We start from the raw sequence: 27,135 nt of genomic DNA, 5'->3' as shown, positions 1-27,135 counted from the left end.
AGCATGGATCACAGTGACCTGGATATTCTGTACTTGATTGCACTAATGCTCAAATTGTTGCCTCTTGAATTTTGGCACTTTTCCTATTGGAATTTCCTACCAAAAATTTTTCCAGCTTTACTGTGTTGACTCTGTGTAAATGTTTTTAGATAATTGAGGTTGTCCAGAAGTTTCCAATTACATATATGCTGAAACTTCCAAGAAGCAGCAGAAGCATTTTGCTCAAATTTTATTTGGTCTTCTGGTGAAAGCAGTGAAAAAAAATTTGACCAATATATTTCATAACAATAGGTTATTCAAAGGAAATTTAGTAAGAAGACCCACTATGTAATTATTATTCTAACAGATTTTCCTATCTAGGAAAGAGTTTAGGAAGCATAATTATTTAGAATTGTGAAAAATTAAAGCAGTTACTTTAAAAAACATTGACTGAATTTTACTCAGACTTAGGATCATAAGTTACTGTTAGTGTTGTAGGCATTAGCATTGCTTTTTATTCAAGCACTTCAGGCATTATCAAAGAGTAGTGTTGGTTAAAAATGGCAATTGCCTGCAAGCAAGGCAGCCTGTTGGCAAGCCAGCCAGCTGCCTTTATCTGTAGCTTACATGTCACAGAAAGTCCAAGAGAAATGATTTGTATGTTCTTGCTACCATTTGGCATTAAAGTTGTCAATTCTTTGCTCCATATGATGCATACTGCACATGTCCTACTACACTGAAACTGTAAGACTAATATTTGAGGAGGATTTTCTAGTGTCCTTTTGGTGAAAAGGTGTATTTTAAATAGTATTGGAAAGTTAATTTGATGACATGTAAAGGTTTATAAAAGACCAGCATCTTGTGGAAGTGTCTGTGTAGATTTGTGAGAATTTACAGTCACAGTCTCTTCTGGCAGCTTGTGAGGTATGCACTGTTCAGTTTTTTACCCATTACATTTTACTGTTTTGTTTTACTGGGTTTAGTAAGAGTTGTTAGAAAGATACCATGTTAGAAGAGAGACTTTATTCTCTGTTTTGAAGTGGTGTTTGCTATTTAGTGAATAGTGCCAGCCTGTGTACATACCCATGGTGGATGACCTATGAAACTTTGCCCCAGAAAAACTGTGGCTTCATCTGAGAGGCAGCAGATAAACATGTGGAGGATTTAAAATAATTGGTAACACATGTCATGTAGAGATTTTTAAAATTTATTTTAGTAACATAACTAAGAAGTGATTTTATTTTAATTTTTTAATGCTTTTGTTTTCAACTCTTACGTGTTCCTTCAGACAACCTAATTGAAGAAAAGCTTATTTCCAGAATAGCTACTTAGCTCAAGAACGCATGTTATAATTCATAGTTTGTTTTTAGTAAATATTTTCTCTGGGTAAGAGTGAAGTGTTACTTTGAAATATCCTTGAGTTTTGCACTTGAACTTGCAAATATGAATAAGTTGTGATGCAAGAACTTTATTATTCCTTTAGTGTTATCACTTTCGTCCTTTTAATGTCTCTGGTAGATACCTTGTAGCCTTATTTGGAAAAAGCTTTGTTTCTACTGTTCTTGCAGTAATTATACTTTGTGCCTTGTCAGGCTTTGTTGGTTTATGCTTTTTTCGCTGCTGGATGAAATATTATTTCCTTTAATAGACACATGAAAATTTCAGAATTCTTGGACAGCTTGGCTAAAAGAATCACTTTTTAAACTTTCTTCAGCAGTAGTCAAAGAAGTTGGTCAGTCTTGTCAGTGTATGTGTCTCAGAAAAAAAAAATTAAGGACATTAGGATTTAACCACTTCTTTATCTGGTAACTTGAAATTTAATCTCTACAAATGATGACTATGCTAGACATATTCATGCAGCAAGATTGCAATCACTGTAGCAAAATGAAGGCAAAGTATTTTTCCTCAGACAGTGAACAGAGTAGCTAAAAAAATGGCATCAGGACTGTTATTATGAATTATTCTTTGCCTTATGGAATATACTAGGTAAAAGGTATTTCCTACCATGAAGTGCCAATGCAAAGTTATTTGGGAGGAACCAATTATGACCATCATTTCAAAAGACATTTCTTTGTTCCAGTCTCCCTTTTTTTGTGTAAATAAATCTGAGTTGACAGAATGAATTAATTTACTTACAGTCCAGGTAGTATGGTATAGGCTTTTCTAATCTGAAATACTAGTGCACTACAATTCTATTCTGTAATGTAAGTGTACCATTCTACAGGATGAGCAAAGCTCAGGGTTTTAATGCATTTTCAATTATGGCCCTCCAGTGCTCAAATTGCAAAAAAAAATTTTGTATTTTAATGATTTTGATATCTACATCTGTTCGGAAATAATTTCTTTCCCCCATGTATTTATCAGAACTTGTCATCAACAAACAGTTCTGGTTTCTGCCATGGGACTTAGAGCATCTTTGAGCTCTTTCTACATAATCTTAAAATAGTTATTCAAAATTGACATCTTTACCTCAGATTCCAGTGGAGGCCAGGTGCTAATTTATAGAAAAGTGATTGTTCAGTCAGGTGATTTTAATGAGGCTGAACTCACACAAGTCTGTTAGCAACGTGTTTCCACTCCCTTGCTCACCTTAAAGACTTCAGACCATCACCATGAAGCAAAAGTCCATCTGCTCTCAAATTACTCCCCAAACCTATTCTATTATATATACATATAACCTAAATTCTATTGCAGAGAGTAGTTTTGGATGTGCAGTCATAGAAAAAAACACAAATGGAAATGGTACAAAATCCACACCTGCAGCCATTCAAAAACAAGTGGAGTATGTTTGCCTCACAGTTAAGGCAAAACAGAACACAAAGCTAAAATGCATAATGTTCTATTTTACTATATATGGTTTTAATTTCTAGAGATTCATTTTTGTACGCCTGACTTGAAGTACTGTAAAAAAGAGCCAAGAGTGCATTTATTTGAATAATTACATTGTTGCATATTTGTATAAACACACTATCTTTTACCACTATAACTATATTATTGCTAAACTAAATGTCTTTGCACATAACTCACTGAAGATCAAGTATATGCTAATTTTGGCTTGAAAAAGAAATTGCATCTAAATTATGCAAGTACAGAGGAAAGAGTCTTAAGAATTTTCTCTACATGCTAAAATATGGCACTTACCATTAATTGATTTCTTAGCAAATGGGTTTGTATTTCATGCGTCCTTCTGGGCCTGACACAGCCAGAAAGGAAGCAAGCAGCTATCACTGCTCTGTTGATCAGAGTCTTTCCCCATTCAGCCTTTCTACTGCTTGTTCTGGTCTTTTATTCTGCTCCAGATAATTCTCATCTCCGTGCCTGTGCAGTCTGTATAGTGTTCATCTCTCCATTCCACCTGTTAGATCTTAGAGCTCTTAGATTTCAATATCACTGTATTTGAGAGTCCTATTCTGTAGAGGCACTGGGATGCCTGGATTTTTCTTTTGGAACATGAACTTTATTTTCATTATGTACACACTTAAATTCAATGAGTTTTCTGTATATCCAAAAAAAACTGTTAAGAGGGTGGACCATGAACTTTCAGCCAGGGGTTTATGAATGTGAATCAAGTTGAAGTCTATGGGAGCTGTAAACCCTTTTTTTTCCCCCCACTAGTCTCTTGTGAAATCTTGAGGGATGCTAGTCAATGAATAGAAGGAAAATTGGATATTTCATAATTACACAGGAAGAGGACTGAGTTTTAAGAACTCAAACAGCTTATTTCTCACCTGTATTTTATTCATGCAAATAATTAGTTAATTTCTCATTTTGGTTGTATTTTCATTTTAATTTAAAGATGCTAAGATGATGAGCTATTAAATCAAAATTCTGTAGTTGTTATTACTTAGATATTTCAAGTTATGGGGAGCTTTCAGCACCTGTTCATAATTTAGAAATGAGTTCTTTGACTCCTCCCTGAGAGGGACTGCCTCTCAGGGAGGCATAGGATGCCATAGGATGTATAGGGCAGTGGTCTCCAAACTTTTTTGCTTGCACATTCCTATCAGTAAAATATTTTTGAACCTTGTCTCCAATATGTACATAATTATAAATTATATATACCTACTACTGTATATATCATCTATTTGTTCATTATAAACCATAGACAAAATAGAAAGTAAAAATGGATGAGAAAAAGACTAAGGGAACTCTTTTGAAAATTCATTTTATTTATTAATGATAGAAAAACGTTCTTTCCTGCATCCCAATGCATTTTCTGGCACACTGTGTGGGATGAGCACACCCTGCTTTGGAAACTGCTGGTATAAGTAAACAGAGAAGACCAGCTTCATAACATAAGCTGTAATACTACCTTTCTGCAGTTAATGTGTCCATTCCATCTCTCATTTATTGTTTGAATATATTAAATTCAGTCTGTTATGTTAGATGCTATAAATGTAGGTGCTAGAATGTCATCTGTCTAACTGGAGTTACACAGAAAACCTATTGTGACAAGGGCGAAAAGGGATTTTTTTTTTCCTTGAAAAACTAGTACAATACACAGGGTTGGGTACAACATTGTGGTGTGAAGCTTCTCAGTGAGGTTGTACACAGGTCAGGGCAATTTGGTGTGTGGCTGAGTTGCTTGGAATTGGACGTGACCAGGCAGAGCATTGTGTTTTAGGTTTACACATCTTTTGCATCAATTTATACATCTATTATGGTTATAAGAACACAGTGAGGGGTGAAGAATTTCCAACTGTACAGTCTCTGCAGAGTAACCTTTATCCTTCCTGTTCACTAGCAGTGACTCTTCTCCTTTCCTCTCTCAGAACTCTAGGATTTGAGTCTCTAGCTTTTCACTGGTCTCCAATGACCTAATTTATTACTCAAACTCTGAACAAGATCCATCCCATTCTTGCATTGTGTCACTGCCTCAAGGTCAACTCCCTAGAAAACTTTCCAATTTCTTGTGATGTAGCCAGTGCCAGAAAATCATAGCCTGTGTTTCTCATTTTTTTTAACTCTTCCATGAGTGCTTGGATTATGAGCTGTTATTTGTATGCTAATGGATATCCACTTTAAAGAGTCTGTTCTTATTTTATTCTTCTTGTAGATGTTTTTACACCAAAATGAGCACTGTGGTAATGCTACAGTAATCAGAGAGCAGTCTCCTGATGTTTGGAAATTTTTGTAATGACTATGGTTTCTGTGGGTTTTCTTCTTATATTTTAAACATAATTTTGTTATTGGAGGATGTCTTGTTGTACGGTGGGATGCAGTAGAGATCAGTGTTTATAGACCATTTGGATCTAAATTTGGGGTTTCATCTGGCTCACCAAACCATACTGAGATAGCTCAGTTGAGAGCCTCATTTTAACTGGGTGGTGAGATGCACCTGAATGGAAAGTTGGCCTGTGGATGTCCTTACTGGCCTGTTGGGCCAGCCTGTCTTCACTGACAGACCAGGAAACCTCAGATAACAGCACTCCTAACTTGTGTGGCTCAAGAAGGCACAAAAGCTTAAATGGGAATGAATCTCAGCCGTTGTGGTTTAACCCAGCCAGCAACCATTTGCCACACAGCCTCTCAACTTCCTCATCAGCAGCACTTGGGAGAGAATCAGGAGGGAAAAAGCTGGAAAACTCTTTGGTTGAGGTAAAGAACTTTATAATAGAGAAAGCAGAAAGCCGTGCATGCAAGCAAAGTAAAACTAGGAATTAATTCACTGCTTCCCATGGACAGGCAGGTGTTCAGCCATTCCCAAGAGAGCAGGGCCTCATCAAACATAACAGTGACTCAGGAAGACAAATACCATCATTCTCAATGTCCTTCCCTTCCTCATTCTTCCCCCCAGCTTTTTATACTGAGCATGATGTCCTATGGTCCAGAACATCCCTTTGGTCATGTGGGGTCACTAGTCCTGGCTATGTCTCCTCTCAGTTGCCTGTGCATCCCCAGCCTCTTTGCCAATGTGGAAGTGCACAGAGAAGAAAAGGCCTTGTAAGCTCTGCTCAGCAATAACAATATGGTCACATTATCAACACTGTGGTCAGCACAAACCCAAAACACAGCCCTGTACCAGCCACTGTGAAGAAAATTAACTCTACTCCAGCTGAAGCCGGCACATCAGCTTAAATATCTATTACTCAGTTGCCAGAAATTGCAAGGATGCTGATGTCCCTGGCCAGTGTCAGCTTTATTACTTCTGTGGTCTTCAGAGCCTTTGCATACCAGAAGTATGCCCAGTGTTTCTCAGAGAGTGAGCTGTTTTGTCTGATGGTAGTCAAGTAGTAAGATGTCTAGGAGGAGCTCTTTTCTCTGCCTTACACTACTGGCTGTTACTCCATGCGTTTTTTGGAAATAGGATAATAGGAGTCAGAGCAGGGAATCTGAAGTTCACTGGCTTCTTCCGATTGTAACAATGCATGAGCAATAACAGCCTAGTGTCATTATGGTCAAGTTACTCATTAATCCTGTTGTCCTTAAAAGCAATAAAGATGTTTGCTGTTGGTCATTACCTGTCCTTCTGTTGAATTCTTGTTCTCTTGAAAATGGGTATGTTTCAACAACATTAACTAATCCATGTCAGTATTACATGTGCTCAGGCACACAAAATACTACACAGAAGGGTAAGTCTTAAAAACCTGGGAACAGAGGAAGGGTAGTTTTCATCTGACATTGTGCACCTTGTCAATATTAAGTCAGTATTCCTACTTGGATGATGGCAACTAAGAAATTATTCAGGACTGCTTAAATTGATACCTGTAAAGTTTTTATACTGCAGCATGCTTGTTTTAAGCAAGGGTGCTGATTTTTTACCCTTCCAAAGCCAGCTTTTCCTAGTTATTTTATTTCTGAGGAAAATAAATATCAATACACTAGAAAGCCGAAGACATGTCTGGAGTAGCTTTTTTGTATGTGTTAGCATCATTATCAAAGGTCTGACCTTGGCCATTTGTAAAGCATTAATTCCTGATAAACAGTAACCTGTGAGTTTTTGTTTTTCGTAGTATACCGAGTCTAAGCTTGATTGTTGTGATATACTCAGTATATCAGGGTGATGTCTAATAAAGTCAATAAATTCTCCACCTATGATCAGTGTAGGAGTGAGTGACTCAGATGTCTCCTTAGCAGTCTGTCTCCTTGCCTCCCAAGACAGTGTCTGAATCATCTCAGATAATGAGAATATTAGAAGCAGAATTAGCAGAGATTGACTAAGCATCACGTCTGTTAGTAAGAATCCTCCTGTCAATCTTTTTGCAGCTACCATAATTTTTGCTATAGCCTTTCTATATTGAGGCCATTTTCTGTGCCACAGCATGCATTGTATTTTTCTGATAGTATTTGCATATTCTAAGACTATTTTTCATCCATCCTCTTCTTTCCAGACTGTAACAATAAGAGTTTTATTGGTGATTGTTGGTCAGATGGTGATCATGTCAGGCACCTACACAGCAGGCCTGTGTTGATTTGACATGTCTGAGGTGGCTTATCACAAGAGTTTGGAAAGATGTGATGCAGGGCCAATGAGACTCCCATCCCATTGGGACCCACAACGAGAGATGAATTAAATACCTGGGGGCATACTGGATGTCTCTTGGTTGACTTTGTGTACATGTCTTCAAGTTGTCAACATCCAGCTTTTCTTCCTGAGCTGTTTTATAGTAATGAGTTTAAAACTGAAGAAGAAAAATGAGTAGTACAGTGAAATTTATCCTAGTGTGTGTTCATTCTGGATTTCATGCTGATCATGATGCTCACTTAAAAATGTGTATTTCTCTAAGGCATATTGCCTCCTTGTCCTTTATGATCCGGACTTGCTCCCCAAATTTCAGTATCAGGATCTTCCATGGTTGATAGTGTAGCCTCCATTAGTTCCAAAGCGCATGATCCAGACTGATCCAGACTGGAATAACTCCATAAAGCTTGCTTATTTTGACAGTAATATGGTTTGCTTATCTGGTTAAATAGCAGTATCCCATTCCCAAGTGGGGGTGCGTTACTTTTTTTGAAGATCCTTTGGTAATAATAGTTTTAAAATATAAGGCAAATTCTAAGGAGGTAAGCAACCATGTTAATTTACAATAGCTGAGAGCCCAGTTTAGCAGCTGAGTATTTTTTAATCATACAGTTAGATATGAGCTAGGTTCCTGTTGGAAATTTTTTTCCTGTGGTGTTGCAGATTTTACCTCTTTCCAGAAAAAACATCTCAAGTGCCTTCAGTATCATGTTCATGTAACTAGGCCAATCACAGGAGCAAGGCATCACTTCACTGTTTTCAGTGGTGTTACAGAGGTGTTTCAGGTGCTTCAGTGTTTTCAGAGCAGAAAAAAATTCTTACATATGGTGCTGGAGCTCTTGCTATCAGATCTACTTTTTGTAATTGCTTTTTGTTGTTGCAATGGAATATTTCTATTAAAAGTTGTCATAATGCAAATATTAGGATGAATTCAGAAGTGCATGCTGAGGTATTATAATTTTAAGGCCACATAAAGACTTTCTTTTCTCCCTTTGCATCTCAAAGCACAAGTTTGTGATATTAAGATTATCTGAATGCTACTGAAGTAACCAAATAATTAATTTTTTTTAACTTGCAACTTCTTTACATAACACCTCTGAATTAAAACTAGAAACCTGAAGAGAAAATAGTTTAGGATGAATTACTTAGAAACTTGAGGTACCACAAGTAAAGAAAAAAGGGGAAAAAAAGGTAGGGAAAAGTCTAAGCCAGAGGGATAGCATCACTGCTGTAGTTCACACCTCTGCGCCTTTTATGAGTTACTGTAAGAGTTTCTGCAACTAGAAAGCAAAAACAAGTTTAGAGCAATTGTGCAGATCCACATTTCAATTCCTACCTGAAACCAGTGGTGTTTCAGAGCACTGTATTATAAGAAGGTTGCATACGGCAGCGTGACAGTTTGTGTTCAGCAGGTCTGTGTACAAGTCCCTGCGCTTTCTGTGTGCTTTAGTACCAGGGTGGATGAAAGATGCCCAAACAGCTGGGGGGCATGTAGTAATGCTGGATAACTGTAGTACTCAGAGACAAAATTAATCTGCTCTTTGTGATGCATCCAGTGGAAATACTGTAATCTAAATGAGCAGCTCAAGGTTTTCCTTGGCGAGCCTGTTGGTGTGACTGAATAGTGCTTACGCTTGAATTGTTGATGGCATGTAAGTAGAAAAGGCAGAGAGTGGTGAGGGAAACTCATATGTTCCCTGAGGTGTAAAAGAAAAGGAATTTGGAGAGTCTGATGAGGAACATTGCAAAACTCATCTTCATTTTCTCTAACACTGGTTACAGGAAGGGAGTTTCCTTCCATACTAAGGGCTTGTTTGGGTAAGCATGGGCTATTTTTTAAGGATTAGGAGGATTTAGGTGCTTGGAATTTGTCTTGTTACACATTGTTTTCATTAAATAAAAACATTTGGACTTGATTAAATTAGTTTATCTGGAGCTGTTTGAGTATTGAAAACAAATTAGATTATGTAATTACATGAACAAACTGTATTTATCAGTGGTTTCCTAGCTGCTTTGTTGATGATTTCATGCCCTGTACTAGTGTTTCCATCCCATGGCTGTGGCAGCTTTAATGGAATTAATCTCAATTGATCTCGCAAATATTCTTTTCCTATGCATTGAAGCTGTTCAGGGATTCCCTGTGGGGGCATCTTGATGCACCTTCTCTGCTTGGCTGACTTTGAGCAGTGATACCCAGCAAGCGGTGCCAGACTGGGAGGAGTTAAGGCTTTTGGATGCCACAGGAATCAAAGCTTGCTGTTACCAATTAAATGCCCCAGGATGGGAAGGATACTTAAAATGTTTATATTTTCTTAAACCTGTCTCCACATTTCTAAAGCCTGTGTGTTCATTTATAGTAAAAAATAATTAAGCATGTTCAATCATATGCTGGCTGTTCCTTAGGAGACCATTGAGAGATTAACTTACAGTAGACCCGAGTGAGGAATTTGTTGCCTTTCTTAGATCCATTAGTACTTCCTTTGCTCTGTTTGTAAGATACCCATATGTGAACTGAAATTTCTTCTCATCTTATGTGTCTTCACATTTTTATCAAGGTCTGAGCTAGAGGGTTTCACCCCATGATGGATACTTTTATTTCTTCTATTTTTTTCTTTTTGGAGAAAATCGTAACAGCTCAGTGAGAATCAGGATTCAGTGTACACTTTTTCTGGATGCCAGTTGAGAACTTATGTGCAAACCCAGCATCTTCAAATGATCTCTCCCAAAAAGCTTGAGTCTGGCTTTTGTCAGGAATGTCCCCTATGCCTCTGGCAGTATTCTGCCATTCTGTTTAGGTTCTTTAGCCTCAATGACAAGACACAGCAAAGCAAAAAACTTACAGGAGAGGTTGAGCTGTTCGAACATACCCTGGCTTTATGACCTGTTTCTATCTTAAGTAGTCCTTTCCCTGGGGCTCTTTGTTCCTTTTTAACAGGTTCCCAGAGCCATGTCAAGGAAAAGCAGTGCTTCCTTCCTCTGCCTTTTTGAAGGTTTATGCTCCTCCAGCTCATTCTTCTCAGATGGTCTGTGTGTAATTCCAGTTCAGGTGAAGTTGTGTGCCTGTGATTTCCAGCACCAGTGTCATAATGAAATGAAGCCCATTCTCTTGGACATGAGCTACCTGAGGAAATAGTGCCACAAGAGTGTGGGGTACTTAAATAGATTTTAAATATTTAAAAGAATCAGAAATTATATTTCAATATGGTGTGGGGTTTTTTCTTTGTTTTTTGATCTTTTGTTTTGAGGTTGTTTTCTAAGTTCTCATAATAGCTACCATTTGAGATTTTCAAGTTTTCAGTTTGGCCTGGAGATTGCATCCTATTTGTTTTTGCATGGCTGTTTTGAACTTCCAGTTGTATATTTTCAGAATTTAGAATTTTTGTTACAGAACTTTATAGCTTCAGAATGGATTTCATGTATTCCTACTTAAGCTTCCTTCCTTGTACATTAGGCCAGAGATGTAAATCATATCTGTTAGCTGAATGATTTCACCCATGATAACGTATAACGCACATTATATAATAAATAAATAAAATATATTTATATATAATATATATGAACATATAAATAAATATATAAATATATTATTATAAATATAAAAAATATTTCCTGTTACATTTAAATACTGAGGCATTAAATATTCTTAATTATTTACCTCATGCTAGACCTTTTAGTGTCATTTATTTACACTTATTTGCACAAATTATTTGGGTGGATATCTAAAGCAAACAGTTACAAGAAGGAACATGACCAACTCTTTTCTGTTGGCATCTTCCTTCCAGTATTTTTAGCACAAACTTTTTGCTCAAAAGCAAGCTTTTCATGTGCTTATTCACTCATTACCCACCAGAATCCTGCAGGAGAGGAGCACATGAAGAGTGCCTGGTGGAGCAGAGATGCAACCCATGCAACTTGGCCTTCTGGATGTCAATTACTTTATAGGAACAGTAGCACAGAAAAAATTAATTTATTTGGGTGGAAATTTTGGATATATTGTTAATGGTGGATTTTGCCTCAACCCTGAAGAGAGGGGGAAGAAAATCTATAGGCTAGACCTCTGACACTCAGGAAATCCACAGTGAAACTATTTTTGTTTGCCTTCATTTCACTGTACTTCTTTCAAGCACCAAACTGCTGCCCCTTAATGCTATTTCACATATGCTGTTGCATTGTGCGATTTTATTTTGCAAGAATACCACATTGGTGTTCAACCTTGTTCAGGCACATCTTCAAAAGCACTAAAATACTTTGTGTGTTGTCACTATTGCAGTGCAGCCACTTGTTTGTGGTTGCTCAGGAAGAAATGGTACCAGAGAGAGAGAGAAGTGTCTGTCATGCTTTAGTTACTGCTGTGGTCAACTCCACTTCATTTTGCCCTGAAGCAACAGCAGTTCTGTAAGGATGGCTTTTATACACTCAGATAAAGTCCCAACAAGGGTTGGAACCCAAAAAGTAAGGGTTGCTGTCGTGGGTAGCCATCCAAGGTTGACTGGGACCATTAGCACAATGATACAGCTTGAAGTACTTTTAAGTCAGTTTATATTAAATGTTAATATAAGATAAAACAAGAAGAATATTAAATATTCTTTTGCACAACACAGTGAAAAAACAATTCTGGCAGTTTGCATTGTGGACCTATCTGGCAGTCAGGCACTGGTGTTCCAGACCCTGTCCAGGCAGTGTGAGGGTGCTCTGTGACGAGCTGGGCTGAGTGCACTGTTTCTTGAGCGTGTTTCCTGGGCCAAGGGAATTACACAGCTGGGCTAGAACTCCTTGGGCTGCTGAATTTTTACTTTGTCTTCTTGCAGCACACAACACACAGGTTCCTTTTCCTACACTGGCCTTCTATGGTATTTGTAATAATAACAGCTTGTGGTTGTCCAGAGTTCACAGCAATTGGAATAACGACCACTAGGTTCTTAATTATGTCGGATTATCTACAGTTTGTCATTTTTATTGTAATTCACTACAGACCAAGCAATACCAATCCATCAAAATGTCATGATTACTGTAAATGTTCTTGTTTTTTAAAGTCAGAATCTTATGTTAAATCTAACAAATGGAGACTGAAATCTATTTCTCAAATACTATTTGATTCCTGACAAAAATAACCTTTGTTTGTCTTGAACAAACCTTATGATATTTTTCCTGTTATTTTCACGTAATTTAGTTCTTGAAAATTCTGACAGCTCATTTACATTGTGATTGATTATAGAGTCCCACATTATATTTTTAGAAAGTGCTGAACCATGCCTATTACTGCTTGTATCTCTGAGCTGAGAAATATTTTTCATTTGATGTTGACATTTTTCATGTTTTGTCTGATAATTTATATTGCTGTAAATGTGCAAGTGCTAGCTGGCAGAGAAATAATTACCCTTGTCTTTAAATTGGAGTTACAACGTTTTAATGCTTCAGAGTTTGTCTATGAAGTCATTTCAGTAGAATCTCTTGACATTTTTATGATCTTCACAGGTGGATACAAACTAGCTTATTTTATCTGAGAAATAAATGTTAAGCAAAAAATCTAGATCCTCTGCAAGAAATAGTTTTCTAGAGAACAATCATGGCTTAAAGTCAAAATAGAAAATCTGTCCCCAGTATTTTCTATTCTCAGGTGAGTTTTTTCACAGACTTTCAGGAAGGGTAAGTAGTCCAGGATTTTTGGAAACAGGAGGCTGACAAATAAGAGTATCTGTACTGAAGTGTGAATAAGAGATATAGCCAGATACCGTATTTAGCTTAGTATCTTGCTTAGTAGCATCATGAAATAAAATAGCTAGGATAGCTGAGGGAAGAATTGCTTTCTGTGTTTGTCATGGAGAGAAGATGCAAGCAAGGCAGAGGTCAGAGATCACAAGGAGGGGAAGAGAAGTGGTTCTACCACAGGGCACTTAAAAGCGCATGTCAGATGGATAGTCACTCCTCAGGTGTCTGAATGAGGAATGAAGCTCTCCTGCCCTGTGCCTTCCCTCTTCAACTTGTGTGTGATATGTGGCCAGATAATACTAAAGCTGAAGTCATTAACAAAATTTTTATTTCTGTTTTCATTTCAGTTATTTGCCACCTTCCATGCATGAATGGAGGCCAGTGTAGTTCTAGAGATAAATGCCAGTGCCCTCCTAACTACACCGGTAAACTTTGTCAGATTCCCGTGCAGACTGGCAATTCTCCAAAACTCTACCATCACCCACAACAGGTGAACAAGGCTGTAGGATCACAAGTTATCCACTCTACTCATACTTTACCACTGACAATGTCTGGACAGCAAGGTGTAAAAGGTAACTTCTTTCTTGATAGATACTTTTAACTTGTTGGTTTTAACAAATTATTTCAGGTATTCAACTAGTAACAATAGTGCTACATCTATGTAAATCAAATGTTGACACCACAACTCAAACCATGAGCTCACCAGGATGTCTGGAACATATTTTGCTTAATGATTGAAATAATAAGAAATAACAGTGTTATTGAAAAGAGTTTGTAGGTAAATTTACTTTACTTTATGATAGAATTTAATGCAAATTGTAGAGTCAAGAGATAATGCAGGGGGTCTCTTCCAGAGGTATAGACCTGTTCAAAAAGATAATGATTGTGATTGAACCGAATCCATTAATTGCAGTATACTTAGAGAGTTGCAAGTGCTTCCATGGTTACTAGTGGAGGGAAGAGACCATGCTTTTCAACATAAAAAATTTTTAAATCTGATGTAAAACTAAAAATACAAGCTGTGTTTATATTATATGATTTGGTAGAGTATTATAAGTTAATTTTGTGGTGAACTTTTTAGTGGAGATAGGCCATATGAGTCACTTAAATAGAACCTTCCTTCCAGGTCAAATAACAATATAATTTAAAAAAATAAAAATAAAAAAATAGGGTTTTGCTGATGCTATGAAGAAGACAGAGGATAAGAAAAAAGAAAAACTGTGATGTTAATTAAATTTTCCCAGTCTAAGAAAGTTCATTCATCTTCAGATTACTGCTTCCTTTAATACTTTGGTTGTGAGGTGAAAACTCTTCTGATGACTTTGAAGAGAAGTGTTGAGTTTATTTCTTAGATGTCCTATGGGTCTAGGTAGGATTTTTCTGGGTCCATGTAAAGTGACCTCTGCAACTCAAATCTCAACATACAACCTAATGTGAATTTTGTTTGCTTGTTTGAAATGCCAGATTGATTTTTGGTCAAGGGTAGTTTTAAAATTACCTCTCCAAGGTTGGTATCTCTGAATAAAAAGAAAATATTTAGGGGAAAGATGTGGGCAGGCTCAGTTACTGGCAAGTAGTTTCTAAATAACTTTGCTAAAAGATATTTGTGATAATCTGAAGTAGTAATGCTGTTTTCAGAAAGGGACATAGCTGTGAAGGAACTGTTGACAGTATCCTGGAAATGCAGTGTTTTTTAAGTACTTTTGAGTATCTCCTCCATCTAAAGAAGAGAATATAATTACCTAAACATTTAGCAGAGCATCAATTTATTTCTCTGCCTATGTAATTCCAATTGAAATAATTTTAAACAATACAGTGGTCCACAACCCCCAAATTTTTAAGACATTGTTATTCTTCAGATTCTCTCTTAAAATGCACAATAGGTTTCTCATTGCTAAAGAGTCTGACCTCTTGAAAATTTTTTTCCTGACCTTCAAATCCTCACAGGAATCATTGGCCGTCACAATGCCTTTTCTTCTCTTTACATGTCCAAATGAGGATGTTTGATTGTTGAGAGATGAGTATTTTATTTCTTTAAAAGAAAGAATAAAACAATTCATCCTGAAATGGCTGGCAGAAGTAAAAATGAGCACATCTAGGCAGTGATCCAAGACGTGGAGAGGATTGTGATAATAATACCGCATGGGAAAACCCAGCCTAAATTTGATGTTTTCAGTATCTGAACATCTCTGGCTGGATTGAGACACACTAAAGCAGAGAAATTCAGTGATTTATTTTGAGGACTGATGTATTTTTTAGATTTAGCTGCTAGAGAAGGGATCCCTCTTCATACATAAAAATGTTGGGGTGAGTTTTGTTCTTTTTACAGACAGTCTAGGCTGTCTTGTCTTGCCCTCCAAACCCAGTCTAACAGCCTGAAAAGGACTTCACTGCTTCTGCTTATAACACTGAAGCTTCCCCCTGTGGGTTTGCCTCTAGCAGACCTCATGCAGCATACATTTTGCTTGTGGGTTGGTTTCAGCTACAGGCAAGATCTTTACCCTGCAGCCATATTTTGCTGACTTTCTACCGTCTTATTCCTGAAGTTTCTGTTGGAGTATGTTGACAATTTTCATAAATGAAACAATGCAGTTAGTGTAAAAATAAGTCTGTTTCTTTTAAGGAATTCCTATGTGAGACCAGTTAATACTGATTGTGTGCCTAAAGAAATGAATATAATGTCAAAAACGAAAAGCACTTTCTCCAAAACACTATAATTTTAAAGTAGCTCCAATAAATGAAATATGCCTCCTGATGAGTGGAGCTGAAAATACCGAATAAAGTTCCGAAGAAAAGTTCAAACTTCAGGAGGCAAGGAGATAATCCAGAAGATCTAACAATTCAGTGTGCATTATAGAGAAAGCTGTGTCAAATGGTATTTTCTGGTTCTTGATGGTTGGAAGGAGTGCTACCTCTGATGGATTGTCTGGCCTCAAGTGGCCAGACTGACAAGAGACCCAGCCAGACACAGGAAATGCTAACTTAGTTATGCAGCTTACAAACTACACAGCTTGTTGCACGCCTCTCCTCCCTGCCCACCCCATAATTAATTTGATTTACTTTAAGGGGCATTTTGTGTCCCATTGAAAAGAGGCTTAAGGGTCACAAGCAGTTGTGTGCAGATTTCATTGACTGGAGGGTCCCAGTCTACATACCCAGACCTAAAACTATGACCATATTTAAAAATGGAAGTGTCTGAAAATCATTTCCTCCCCCTTTATCTGCCAAACCCTGAATTCAAAGTTCAGCAAAGGGAGTGGTGATTTTAGATGGCTGAGATGCTGGCAACACTTGCAGGGGTGAACTTGGGATTTGGCAGGTATATAAAGGTGAAGGGATGAAATCTGAAGCTTTTTCTGTGTTCCAGAGAAAGAGGATGGATCTGAAAAAGAAAATAAAGCTTACTATGTATCCAAAAATAACCTAGTAGAGTATGAATTCTGGAACTTTGAATAGGATTCTTATTACACAGTATGACCGCAAATATTAATGTCATACCAGCCAATTTGGACATCCATGTTTATCTAGCAGTCTTTACAATCCTAAAATGTTGTCCCTTCCTTCATGAATATTTTTCATTTTCTTGCTTTGTTAATGAGACTCTGTGTGTTCTTTAAGCCTTCCTTCTAACCCCCAAATTTGGGCTTCATTTATATTTCAGTCACTTCAAGGCACTCTGTAAAAATTCTGGTGTACAAAAAATAAATGTCTTAGAGGTGCCTAAGGTATCTTTTTCACCTATTTTATTACCAACTTCTCTTATGTGTTTTTCCTTCAATTATTTTAGTGAAGTTCCCTCCTAACATAGTGAATATCCATGTGAAACATCCCCCTGAAGCCTCAGTTCAGATCCATCAAGTGTCAAGGATTGACAGCACATCAACAGGACAAAAAGCGAAAGTACCTCAGCCAGTACATCCACAGGTCTCTTACCAAGGTCTTCCGTATCAGAAGACCCAGAAAGGACATACAACTTACACAAATCAACAACCCATTCCTCATATGTTTCCTGTTTCAGTTAAAACTCAGCTTGGGCGCTGCTTTCAGGAGACTGTTGGGACACAGGTAAGAAATGTTTGCTAAGGCTTGTGAGACAGGTAGCATTAAAACTCTGTTATAAAGGAATGGAAAAGAGAATCAAAAAATCTAACAATTGGAGGGAAAGGATGCATTTGACTTTCTTTTCTGCAAGAAAATTATTTTGAAAGTGTAACATTTTTAAGTCATGTTTTTCTAAACCTCTTTCTCCTTCAAGCTAATGTCTTTATTTTCTGTGGACTTGAGTCCCTGACATTTTGGTTTCAATTATTTTATCCGTAGCATTTTGTTTTTCTCATGGAAATTCCTATTCAACAACTTTGTGTTCTACAGTATTTTAGGCTAATGTTTTGAATATGTTGAAATGTGACCACTGAATGCAATAGAAAAATCGTGAAAGCCAACTCAGTGTTCATTAGAACATTAAAACCTTAGTTCAATTGAAAATAGTATGTTCACATCATGTTTTTCATACCACTATTCAAAATCGTGTATTTTCTTTCAATCCTGAAATAATTCTAACAGCAACATGTGTTTTTATATTTGCATATATATTTGAATCTATATATATGGGGGGAGAGAGAGAGAGAGATGATAAGGATATGTGAAAAGGTTGTTAAGAAGTCAGTAAAATCCTGATAGTTATTGCTTAGTACCTTTCTGAAATTTGGCTTTTCAGATCAAATGTCTTTAAGGTGAAAGCACGCCGCAGACTGAAATAATGTGTGAGGTTTCGGGAAAAATAATTTGTTTTGGGAAGTAATGTTAGACAATAAGTATGTTGTTTTTCAGGCTAAAAAGTACTTTATCATTGAAGATGTGATTTTTATGTTTATCACAAGGGCTGCTTTGCTTTTGGTCCTTCCAGTAACATGCGCCCAAAATTGGCCAATTTTTAAGTATCAACTATTGTATGTATTTCCAGTATATTTCACAAATTCTTGTTAGATGTTGGTAGCAAAATTATCCAAAAATTTCACAGAGCATGCCTTCCCCTCAAAGGGACATCACCCATCATTCCTGAGATGTAGGACTGGAGCAAAATTCCCTTTACAAGTGTTTTTTCAGGCTGTTTCTTCCAGCTGTCAGTGAATTTTTTAAAGGCTCTTAAGCTGTGTGCAACCCCTGCCTTCCCCCCTCCAAAAAAAAGAGGGAAAAGACCTCACTCCCTTACTCATGGATGGGCAAGGAGTTTGGAAAGGATCGGTAATGGGGAACAGGCAGGAGCAGAAGTAGGATGCAGAAGCAGGGTGAAAGTGACGCAGTTGTTGGGTCCTAAGGTGCTGAACTCTGCCTGCCATGGGCAGAATGTTGAACTTGAAATCACAGTTTTTCATCTTGGTCACCTACCATCTCTAACAAGTTGACATGAGGATGCTTAAAAGTAATTAATTCTGAAAAATGCAATGGAATTTTAATGTCATCACACATGAACAGTTTTTTTAGAAGACCAGAGTTAAATTTGCATATGGAACATTAAAGGCTACACCTTTCTAATTGTAAAATGTTTGATTTGAGATTTACAGTGTTAATTTACACTGGTGAGTTCTTTGTGCTTGTCTGTTTCAAGCACAGTAAAACCTTCAATTTTTTTTCAACAAGTGTTGAAGCACATGGTCAAATGAAAGTTCATGGATTTTACATGAAAAAATGAAAAAGGGCTTGTGTCAAACAACCATTTCTGTCTGTTTCCTAAAAATGAGCAATCTAAGAAGCATATCATAATGTGCAATCCTAAAAATCTGGAAATAAGTGTGATAATTATTAGTTGTTTATTATTTTTTTATATTTCTCTTTGTACCCATATATAAAGGAATATAAAATTAATTCCTTGGTCTTACACTTGGTAGTGGGTGCTGTTGTATCTGCTTTTAAAGGGGGAGAAAAGGGAAAATAAGCTTTCATTACCCTTATGTCTGACTTAAAATCGTACTAAATGCTTAGTCACCAATTTTTAGAACTTTTGTTTCAGTATTCCCATGGAAAAACTTGTCTTTGCAGTTGTCTCAAGAAAGGGTAGTGCCTCCTAGTTTAGAATAGTCCATGTTCTCAGTTTTTACAGATTTCATTGATCAGGGTTAATCTTGAAGAGCATAGTGAGAATTTCAGAGGCATTCTGTTACAGTGATGGTTCAGTTTAGAATTGAAATTGTAGAATGGCATTTTGTAGAGCATTCGTTTAAGACCTTGCCATAAATAGAGATTTAAGTGACTCATTAACCTTTCAAATTTGAATCTGAAATGTTATTATTTTTCTTGCAAACAGTCAGTGTTTATTATTTGTTTTTATGTTAACAACTTTTTTTTTAACTGCTTGATAGATCTACTCTGAAATAATTATATTTTCATATTATCTTTCGTATTTGCTTTGCTGTATCTTAGTGGCTTCTCTCTAATTGTTCAGATGCGATACTGTAATAAGCTTTCCCTATTAGTAGTGATGTGTTGCAATTCCTTTTTGGAGTTGATGCTGGATAGTTTGATACCCATACTTAGTTCAACAATCATCAGTGTTTATACTTTTTTTTTTGTAGGGTGGATTGTGTATCTGTCTTAATGTTTTGTTAAATATCCTGTGTTCCTGAGATGACTTCACTGTCTGTAGAACAGATTGGTGGAAGGATTTGTGTGTGGCCTCTTGTAGACAAGTCAGCTAAGTTGATTAGAGCTTTGCTGAGCTTGCTTTTGGTCCACGCTAAAAGCACAGGATTAAAACTGTATCAGAACCTCTTTTGTGGTTTTGTGTGCATGTGTAACTTCTACAATTCTATGTTTCTCTCTATCCCTTGTTCTCACCTTATCTTCCTTGAATTTCAGCTGTTCTTCAGTTACAGGTCCTTTGATTTTAGTGCTCTGAGGTTTATTTCATAATATTCTGTGGAACATTTTTCATCTCCCAGCACATTCTTTCTTGCCCCACCTTAGTTAAATTCCCTTAATGTATCACATTCAAAAACAGTAGTTTCCAAGACAGAGTGCATTTTCTGCAGTGAGTTTCCAAGTGAGTGCATACTGTTGCAGTTAGCAACTGGAGCCACCTTGAGCTGAAGTTCAGAGGATGTTATGGCACAGGTAGTTGAAGAATCTGGTCATACTGTCAGGCCTACAATCGTTTTTCATTAAGGACATAGGAATTCTTGCAGACCTTCTCTTCCCTTAGCTGTCTGTAGTATCCTAAGTGACTGTAACCAAAGGCAGCAACCATGAGAACAAGCTAGTAAAAGGTGAGTGAAAGATGTCAGGCTACCAGTTCAGAAGGACAGGGAGAGTGAGAAGGGCAAGAGGAATTAAATTTCCTGGTTTAATAAGAATAAATAAAGGCGTAAATTTTTGTAAATACATGTAAACATGTATGTCTGTGCTGTTTAATTTTGATTGTTTTCTGAAGTGTCCTCAGCACGTGAACACTCTGAAGTGGAAAGATAACTACAAAAGTAGCATTACTATTTGAATTTTTAAAAGATATTATAGGAAGTAAATAGTGTTTTGGACGGTTCTGTTTTGTTCTCAAATCAGTTGACTTTTCCTGGCTACCTCTCTTTTCTCTGAGTGAAACACTCAGCAATTATTTCTCCTCTAGGAGATGTTAATGGTGATTGCTCCAGGAAAGCTTATCATGTTACATGATAGCTCACAATGATACGTCCCACACAAGAGTTGTGGTTCATCAGACTTTTTCCTAGTACCACAAAGATTTTTGCAGAGTATGTCATAAGACATGTTAAGCTGCAGGCCAGAAACTGGCTGTTGACATAAAGGGGTAGGAAACAAACCTTTACCTAAACTTGCTCATTGCTATATAGAAAATGATGTAGAAGAAATAGAGACTTGGAGTTGGAAACAGACATAATGGAAGCAGTAATCCCAATTAAGATGGAAAGCAGTAAATTTCTGGAGAGCACTCTGTAATGGTGCCTTCAAAAGCTGGAGACTGGGCGTAGTGTCCTGTGAAAGCCGTGTATTTCTAAAATTCAAGGGACTGGTCATCTTAGACCACTGATTCGCTAAGTCCTATTTTAAAAGCAAGCAAATGAGGAAGATTTTGTTTCTCTTCTTTAATTCCTCCTCTTCAGATGATTTTAATTTTAATTCTAATGAAAATGTTTTTATTATGACACAGGGTATCTTGTTACTTTCCAAAATACTTCTACAGAGTCATGGTGTATCTAGTAAAGATTGTGATGGTATTCTTGTGTCCTGCTGATTTGGCATATGATTTCTTTGCATTTAAATCAAGAAAGGAATCCACTTGCCTACTCTGTGAAAATCCATATAAAGATAATTGAGCACTACTACTCACCCCTTAAGATAATTTTGAAGTGTTTGCTAATTGTATTGATGTGTTTCCCATGGTTACTGCACTGCAGTATTATCCCTGAAAAAATGGAGGAATTTTCCTTCAAAATTGTTTGGGTCTCTTCTTTGCTTCTGTGTAAAAAAGGAGGTGTTCTTTCCGAACAGCAAGAAATTGGAGAAGCTAGTATTACAAAAAATTTGTCTAATTCAGACTCTTTCTGTCTAGATTCACATATAATGCTGTTCTCTTCAGCAGATATTTTTGGGTGCTAGGTTTACTGAAAGAGACTTCTAGTGATCTCAGCATCTGTAGTTTAAAAACAAGATAAAAACCATTGTTATTCTACAGACACAGATACTGAAGTTGCTTTCCTTGATGAAAGGAGCACATTGCAAAATATCCAGAAGAGAAGCTGGCTATGAAGTCATGTTTGCCTATCTTTGTTCATTCTTCCTTGTAACTGCTGGGAGGAGCTGGACTGCTCTCTGAAATGATCACTGCAAGAATTTCAGAAATACTGTCTTCTGATCCCCCCTTTTTGTTGTGGTATTTTAGATTGAAGTCGGTTCTAGGCTGCAGTGTTGGGGTATATGTTCCATTCCTCACTAGTCAGTGGTTTGCTGCATGATGCTTCGTGCTTCCCTTGCAAAGTGCTTTAAAAGGTGTTGCAGAAAAGGTCCATACTTGCTACAGCTCTGTTCAAAAGGACGCCTGAATTAGAGCTGTTTTGGTATTGTGAAGTGAAATTTGGTGGAGTATAGTGATGCTTTGAAAAATTGTATTAAAGAAAATCACAATATGACATCTATAGCAGACAAAAGAAGCATATTTTGACAGATGAATGGTTTTAATTAATTGGTTTTAATTATTTAAATGGTTTAATAAATAACATTAATGATGAACACTAGGAAATACTTTTGAAAATTATATGGGTTGTCCATTTTTCAGTGCAATCAAAACTCTCACATATGCGGTCAGATGTGTTTCAAGTGCTGCTTAGTATGTCTGATCAACAGATACTAGTTAACCAACATCTTAAGTGGGATAAATTTCTATGGCGACAGTTTATTTAATACTTTGTTTCAGCAATGTCTTTTACAGGAAACATTTGTTTTGGTTTGAGCAACACATTTCTGTCTGCTGTCAGAATCAATAGAATGCAAAATAAAGCCAAGTGATAGGTGGCAGCTGGAAAAGGTCATAAACTATCAACATTGTACCATGGGTGAGTTTCTGACTGCAAATCATTAAGCATTTACTTCATTCAGATATGAGCATACCCTGATTGGGTACTTACCTTTGAGAACATACATACAGTTTTTAAAAACTGTGGTTTGATTATTGGTGAGTTTTTCATTATGGGAAATATTAAAGAAATGCATCAAAGTTTTTGAGTTAGAAATCAGAACAGTAAAATATGTTGATAGCCCTTAATGCCTAACCTAATATTGATACTACTGTATGCAATACGATCATAGTGTATGTAGTGTGGAGGTGATGACAGCAGTAATATGCCTGTTGAAGTGATTCATTCAACTGTATAAGCATCCCTGTCCAACTTCACATTTAAGAAAACATTTCCTGTGGAGGTAAATTTCAGGTATTTTCTTTTTTTGACAGCAGTATGGAATGAACTTTCATATTTATCTTTAGGCAAGAGAAGTGATAAAATTTTGTGCTTCATACACACACACACAAAAAAGTAGCAACTTTTTCTCTTAGAGCACTTTTCAAACCTCTTTTCTTTAGAATAGTCTAAAAAATACCATCTTGTAAAATAAAATAACTGTCTGGAATTCCTTGAAGCTCATGGTTTGGCTTCTGAAGTTCTTAAACAAATAGACTGTCAGAAATTGGTGTGGATTCATTTCCAGGATTAATGCTTCATTTGCAGTAGTTTCTTTGCAAGATCAATACTCTGAAATATCAGAAGATTAAAGATGTATCAGATACCAAAAACACCAAACATTGTTTTAATTACTCAAATAGAAGAAAGCTGGATAATTTTTACTTGCTTATGAAGAATGTTCTGCTTAAGCCAAAACAAATTCTTTACCAGTTCTTCTGGAAAGTCTGGAAGTATTTAAGTTTCTCTCCTCTGCTTATGAGACAATGGCTGTTAGTGAGCCAGTGCTACATGGGATAACACTCTTCATTTGTCATTCACCTGTCATTCAGCTGGTCAGTAAGCTAATTAAGTGTGTCTGTTAATTGTTTCAGTAATGCAGTTTATTAAGTTTGAGGTTTCTTGCTCTGTTTGTCGTGCCTATAGGAGAAAAAAAAAGAAGCAACAATCCAAGGTCTGTGCCTGTTGAATGGTTTGCAGAAAGTTAAACAGTGTATCCATTCACTTCTGCTATTGTGGTATGTGAAATGCAGTCTTTTGAGCTGAATCCCAGAGTCATTAGCTATTAGCTCAGGCAAAGCACCTATCAATTTCAATCATACTTAATCATGTGACACTCCTTTATTTATGCCTGTATTGTGGTTTTTAACTAACAGCTTGTGACAGGGATTTGTGGATGGGTCACGCAGGAGTGGGACTCCCAGGAAACCTTGTGGTCCCTTGGCCCAAATCCTCTGCGGTTGCCCTGAGGGTAATTGCCAGACTGGGTTCCCTACTGCACTTTACAGGGAGCTGAATAAATTTCCTTTCCTGCCTTAACAGATGAATTTCAAGGGTATAATCCTTTCTTTTCCCTGGCATTGGAAAAGACATGAAGGGCTGGTGGCAATACACAGCTTAGCACTCTAGGGCTGTGGAGATGGGGCAGAGGCTGGAGTCCGGACAGAGTAACAAAGAGGTGATGTGGTTTGGGGTGGCTATGTGCACCAGCACAGGGTCAGCCAGAATTTCAGTCTTCCAGTGGGAATATTCAGTACTTCCTTCAGTTATATAAAATATTGGCATAGGAGCCCAGGCACGCATGAGGAAAAATATGTGGATTTGAAACAATACTTTCAGTGTCTCTGAGCGCTTTACCCAGGAAGAACTTTGTTTTATAGCAGTACCATGTGTGCATCATACTGCTGCTACTGCAGAGCCTCTTTCAGCACAGTTGAGCTCTTATATACCAAACCTTCCTGAATTCTTTGCCTTCTGAACCAGTAAGACTTATTTCCAAATCATTAGCTTGTGACAGAGATATCATTCATGAAAATCCGTACTTTCTTCCAGGAGCCCTCAGGAATACAGACTAGAGTAGTTTAAAATACATGTAGATGATGGATAGAAGAGTGTAAACCTAAGCTTAAAGAATGGCATTATCTTCATGCATAGTCAAGCATGCCTGTGTTTAGCTTCCCTGCTTATTTTAGTCTTGTAAGTATGTGTTGGAGTTGTTACATAGTGAAACAAAGTAAAAAATAGTTATTAAATCCTCCAAGTGACTTCCAGTCACTTGTTAGTCAGAGACTGGAAAAGACTGTCTGGAGAACTAATGAGTTCTTCTAGGTAGTAGGAAGTGGGTTAAGACTTTTGAAGTGGAAAGGAATTACCTATAAATGTTTCTGAGACCTGTAGAAATAGAGCTTCAGTTCATATATGCTTGAGGTTGCTGAAAAGAGGGAGCATCTTATGAAAATGTAGCTGGCTAGGGAACAGTTTGTGCGGTGCCATGAGTGTTTGGAGTATCTGAAGCACTGCTAGATGTACCAGAGAAATCAGGGTTTAGTAGCCACAGAAGAACTCTGTTTCTGCTTGGATTAGGACTTTGCAGAGCACTCATGTTTTGTGATGCATAGCTCCAAAATTACACAGATCTTAAAGCAATAGGAGCCCCATGTGGGAGTTGCTTTTCGTTGTTGCTCAGTTTCTACAATGAACTGGATGTTAACCAAATTATCATTGATTCTTCAAGCTTTAATTCACCGTAGAGGCACTGGGAGCAGCAGCTTTAATCATTGCCAGTTTTTACTGACAGGACTGCAAACCACAGTTGCCAGATGAGTCAGACTTTGGCATCCTTATTTTTGCTCATGATTTTTATATGGAAATTTGAAAAAGTTATGACCACAAAGATCATGATTTTCAGTAGTGTGCAAATGCTGTAGCACCACACCTAAACTATAAGCGGGCGTTAGTCCATCTTCCTCCTTCTCACCTCCTTTCTTTTTTCTCTTCTTTTTTAGCTTGTTACTATTAGATGACACCTTTTCTATTTTGGGGAAAAGGGAAAAAAAGCTGGGGGCAGTTCATGGGGTTGGCTCTCATGTTAGTGGAATCTTGCCTCGACACACAGGAGCTCCTGGGATGTGTCCTTGAGGTTTTGACCTTGAAGAGAAACTGCTGGCTGTTAGGTAGTGTGCCTCACTGCCCAAATGCTCCATTTCTGAGATCATAACGGGAGATGCAACACCAGCCTTGATTCTTCCCATTTCTTTTTGCAGAGTGGAGGGTTGTAAAACGGAGGGAGAAGAGCTGGGTGTAAATGCTTTAGCTGGCTCTTGATAACAGCCTCAGTGTACAACTTTAGCAAGTGGTTTCTCTGTCTTTGAAGAAGCTCTAGGAAAGGGGTTGAGCATCTGCAAGTATAAAGCAGAACTTGGTAGCTGTGGTTATAAAGTAAAATGGTCCTTCCTGGAGCATGCCTGCCTGGGATGCAGGTTGAGAAGACCAGCACTGAGTAAAGATGTAACATGAACTCTCTAAGGTTTTAGGGTAATCACGTAGAGGAGGTATTATGAGTACTCTTCAGTTGAGAGATTTTTTTGAGCTTCTGGGATGTGCAGCATGATCTGTGTATCCTCTAGCTAGGGGCAGTTGGAAGAGCTTGTTTCAGTTCTGAAAACAGCAGAGCTGCTGTGGCAGAGGAAGTTGTGCAGAATTCCCCATTTATGCATCTTGATGGCATTTCTGAGGTACGGGGCTGGGAGTTGCTTATGGAAGCAGAACTCAGTGGACTCTGACTGATTAGGAATGGTCAGCCTTGTATTAATCCTTCCAGTGCCTAAGCCAAAGGGGAGTGCAAGACAGCTGAAATACCTGCATTCACCTAGGGTAGGCTTGGGCCTGCATCTGAAAGGTGGGACTTGCTGAGATACTCCACTGTTTTAACACAGTCAAATAACCATCCAGGCAAGGATTATTTCTCATCTCTTACAACAGGAAAATTTATCACCAGACCCACTCTAGACAGTAATGTGAAAATAGACTCCTAAAATTGCACAGGAACTGAGCAGACTGTTTGAACCTGTTTGGCCACTGTTCTTTTTGCTGTTTATGTGTCATGCCAAGCTGAGGCTCAAAGCCCAGGTGGTGCTAACCTGTATATGGGTAGTGGGCAGAGGCACGCCATAGCCATGCCAAGTTGGCATGGTGCTAAAAACTTGGACATGTGTGGCTGGCTGTCACTAAGATGGAGGACGCTTCAGACTTCTCACACATCCCTTGACACAGGTCTAAACTTTACTTGATACAAATGCTGAGCCGCAGTCTGATGTTTAAATAGTGAGCTGGTGCTGCTTTTAATTTGTTGAGATACTTCAGGATGTCTGGGGAGTATCTGTGAAAAAGGGACAGAGAAAGTGGCTGGGATGGTGCCTTGCTGGCCCCTCCCATGCAGAGGGGACCCTCTGATGAGTCAGAACCCTTGTGGAGTAGCTTGCTATCCTGTTAGTAGTCATGCTGTAAAGCTACACAGGGTAACTC

General features: G+C 37.6%; 1 protein-coding gene across 34 annotated transcripts in view; it reads left to right on the top strand.

Moving 5' to 3' along the window:
• The window catches only part of LTBP1 (latent transforming growth factor beta binding protein 1), a 187,045-nt gene that overhangs the window by 70,395 nt on the left and 89,515 nt on the right, over positions 1 to 27,135 (top strand). For 20 of the 34 annotated variants that reach the window (XR_015283512.1, XR_015283511.1, XR_015283513.1 and 17 more), the window contains 2 exons: positions 13,498 to 13,722; positions 16,938 to 17,215. Coding sequence is in view for 28 of the 34 variants with exons in the window: in XM_086878057.1 (XP_086734183.1) it covers positions 13,498 to 13,722; positions 16,938 to 17,215 (503 nt within the window). In the remaining 6 variants the exon portion in view is untranslated. The remainder of the gene's footprint in view (positions 1 to 13,497; positions 13,723 to 16,937; positions 17,216 to 27,135) is intronic. The other 14 variants (XR_015283515.1, XR_015283516.1, XM_086878064.1 and 11 more) reach the window with 1 other exon arrangement.

The sequence above is a fragment of the Cyanistes caeruleus genome, chromosome 2, assembly GCF_971803275.1.
Source record: "Cyanistes caeruleus chromosome 2, bCyaCae1.hap1.1, whole genome shotgun sequence".
Classification (NCBI taxonomy): Eukaryota; Metazoa; Chordata; class Aves; order Passeriformes; family Paridae; genus Cyanistes; species Cyanistes caeruleus.
The sequence above is the reverse complement of the archived record's forward strand: the minus strand, read 5'-3'. Positions and strand labels throughout refer to the sequence as shown.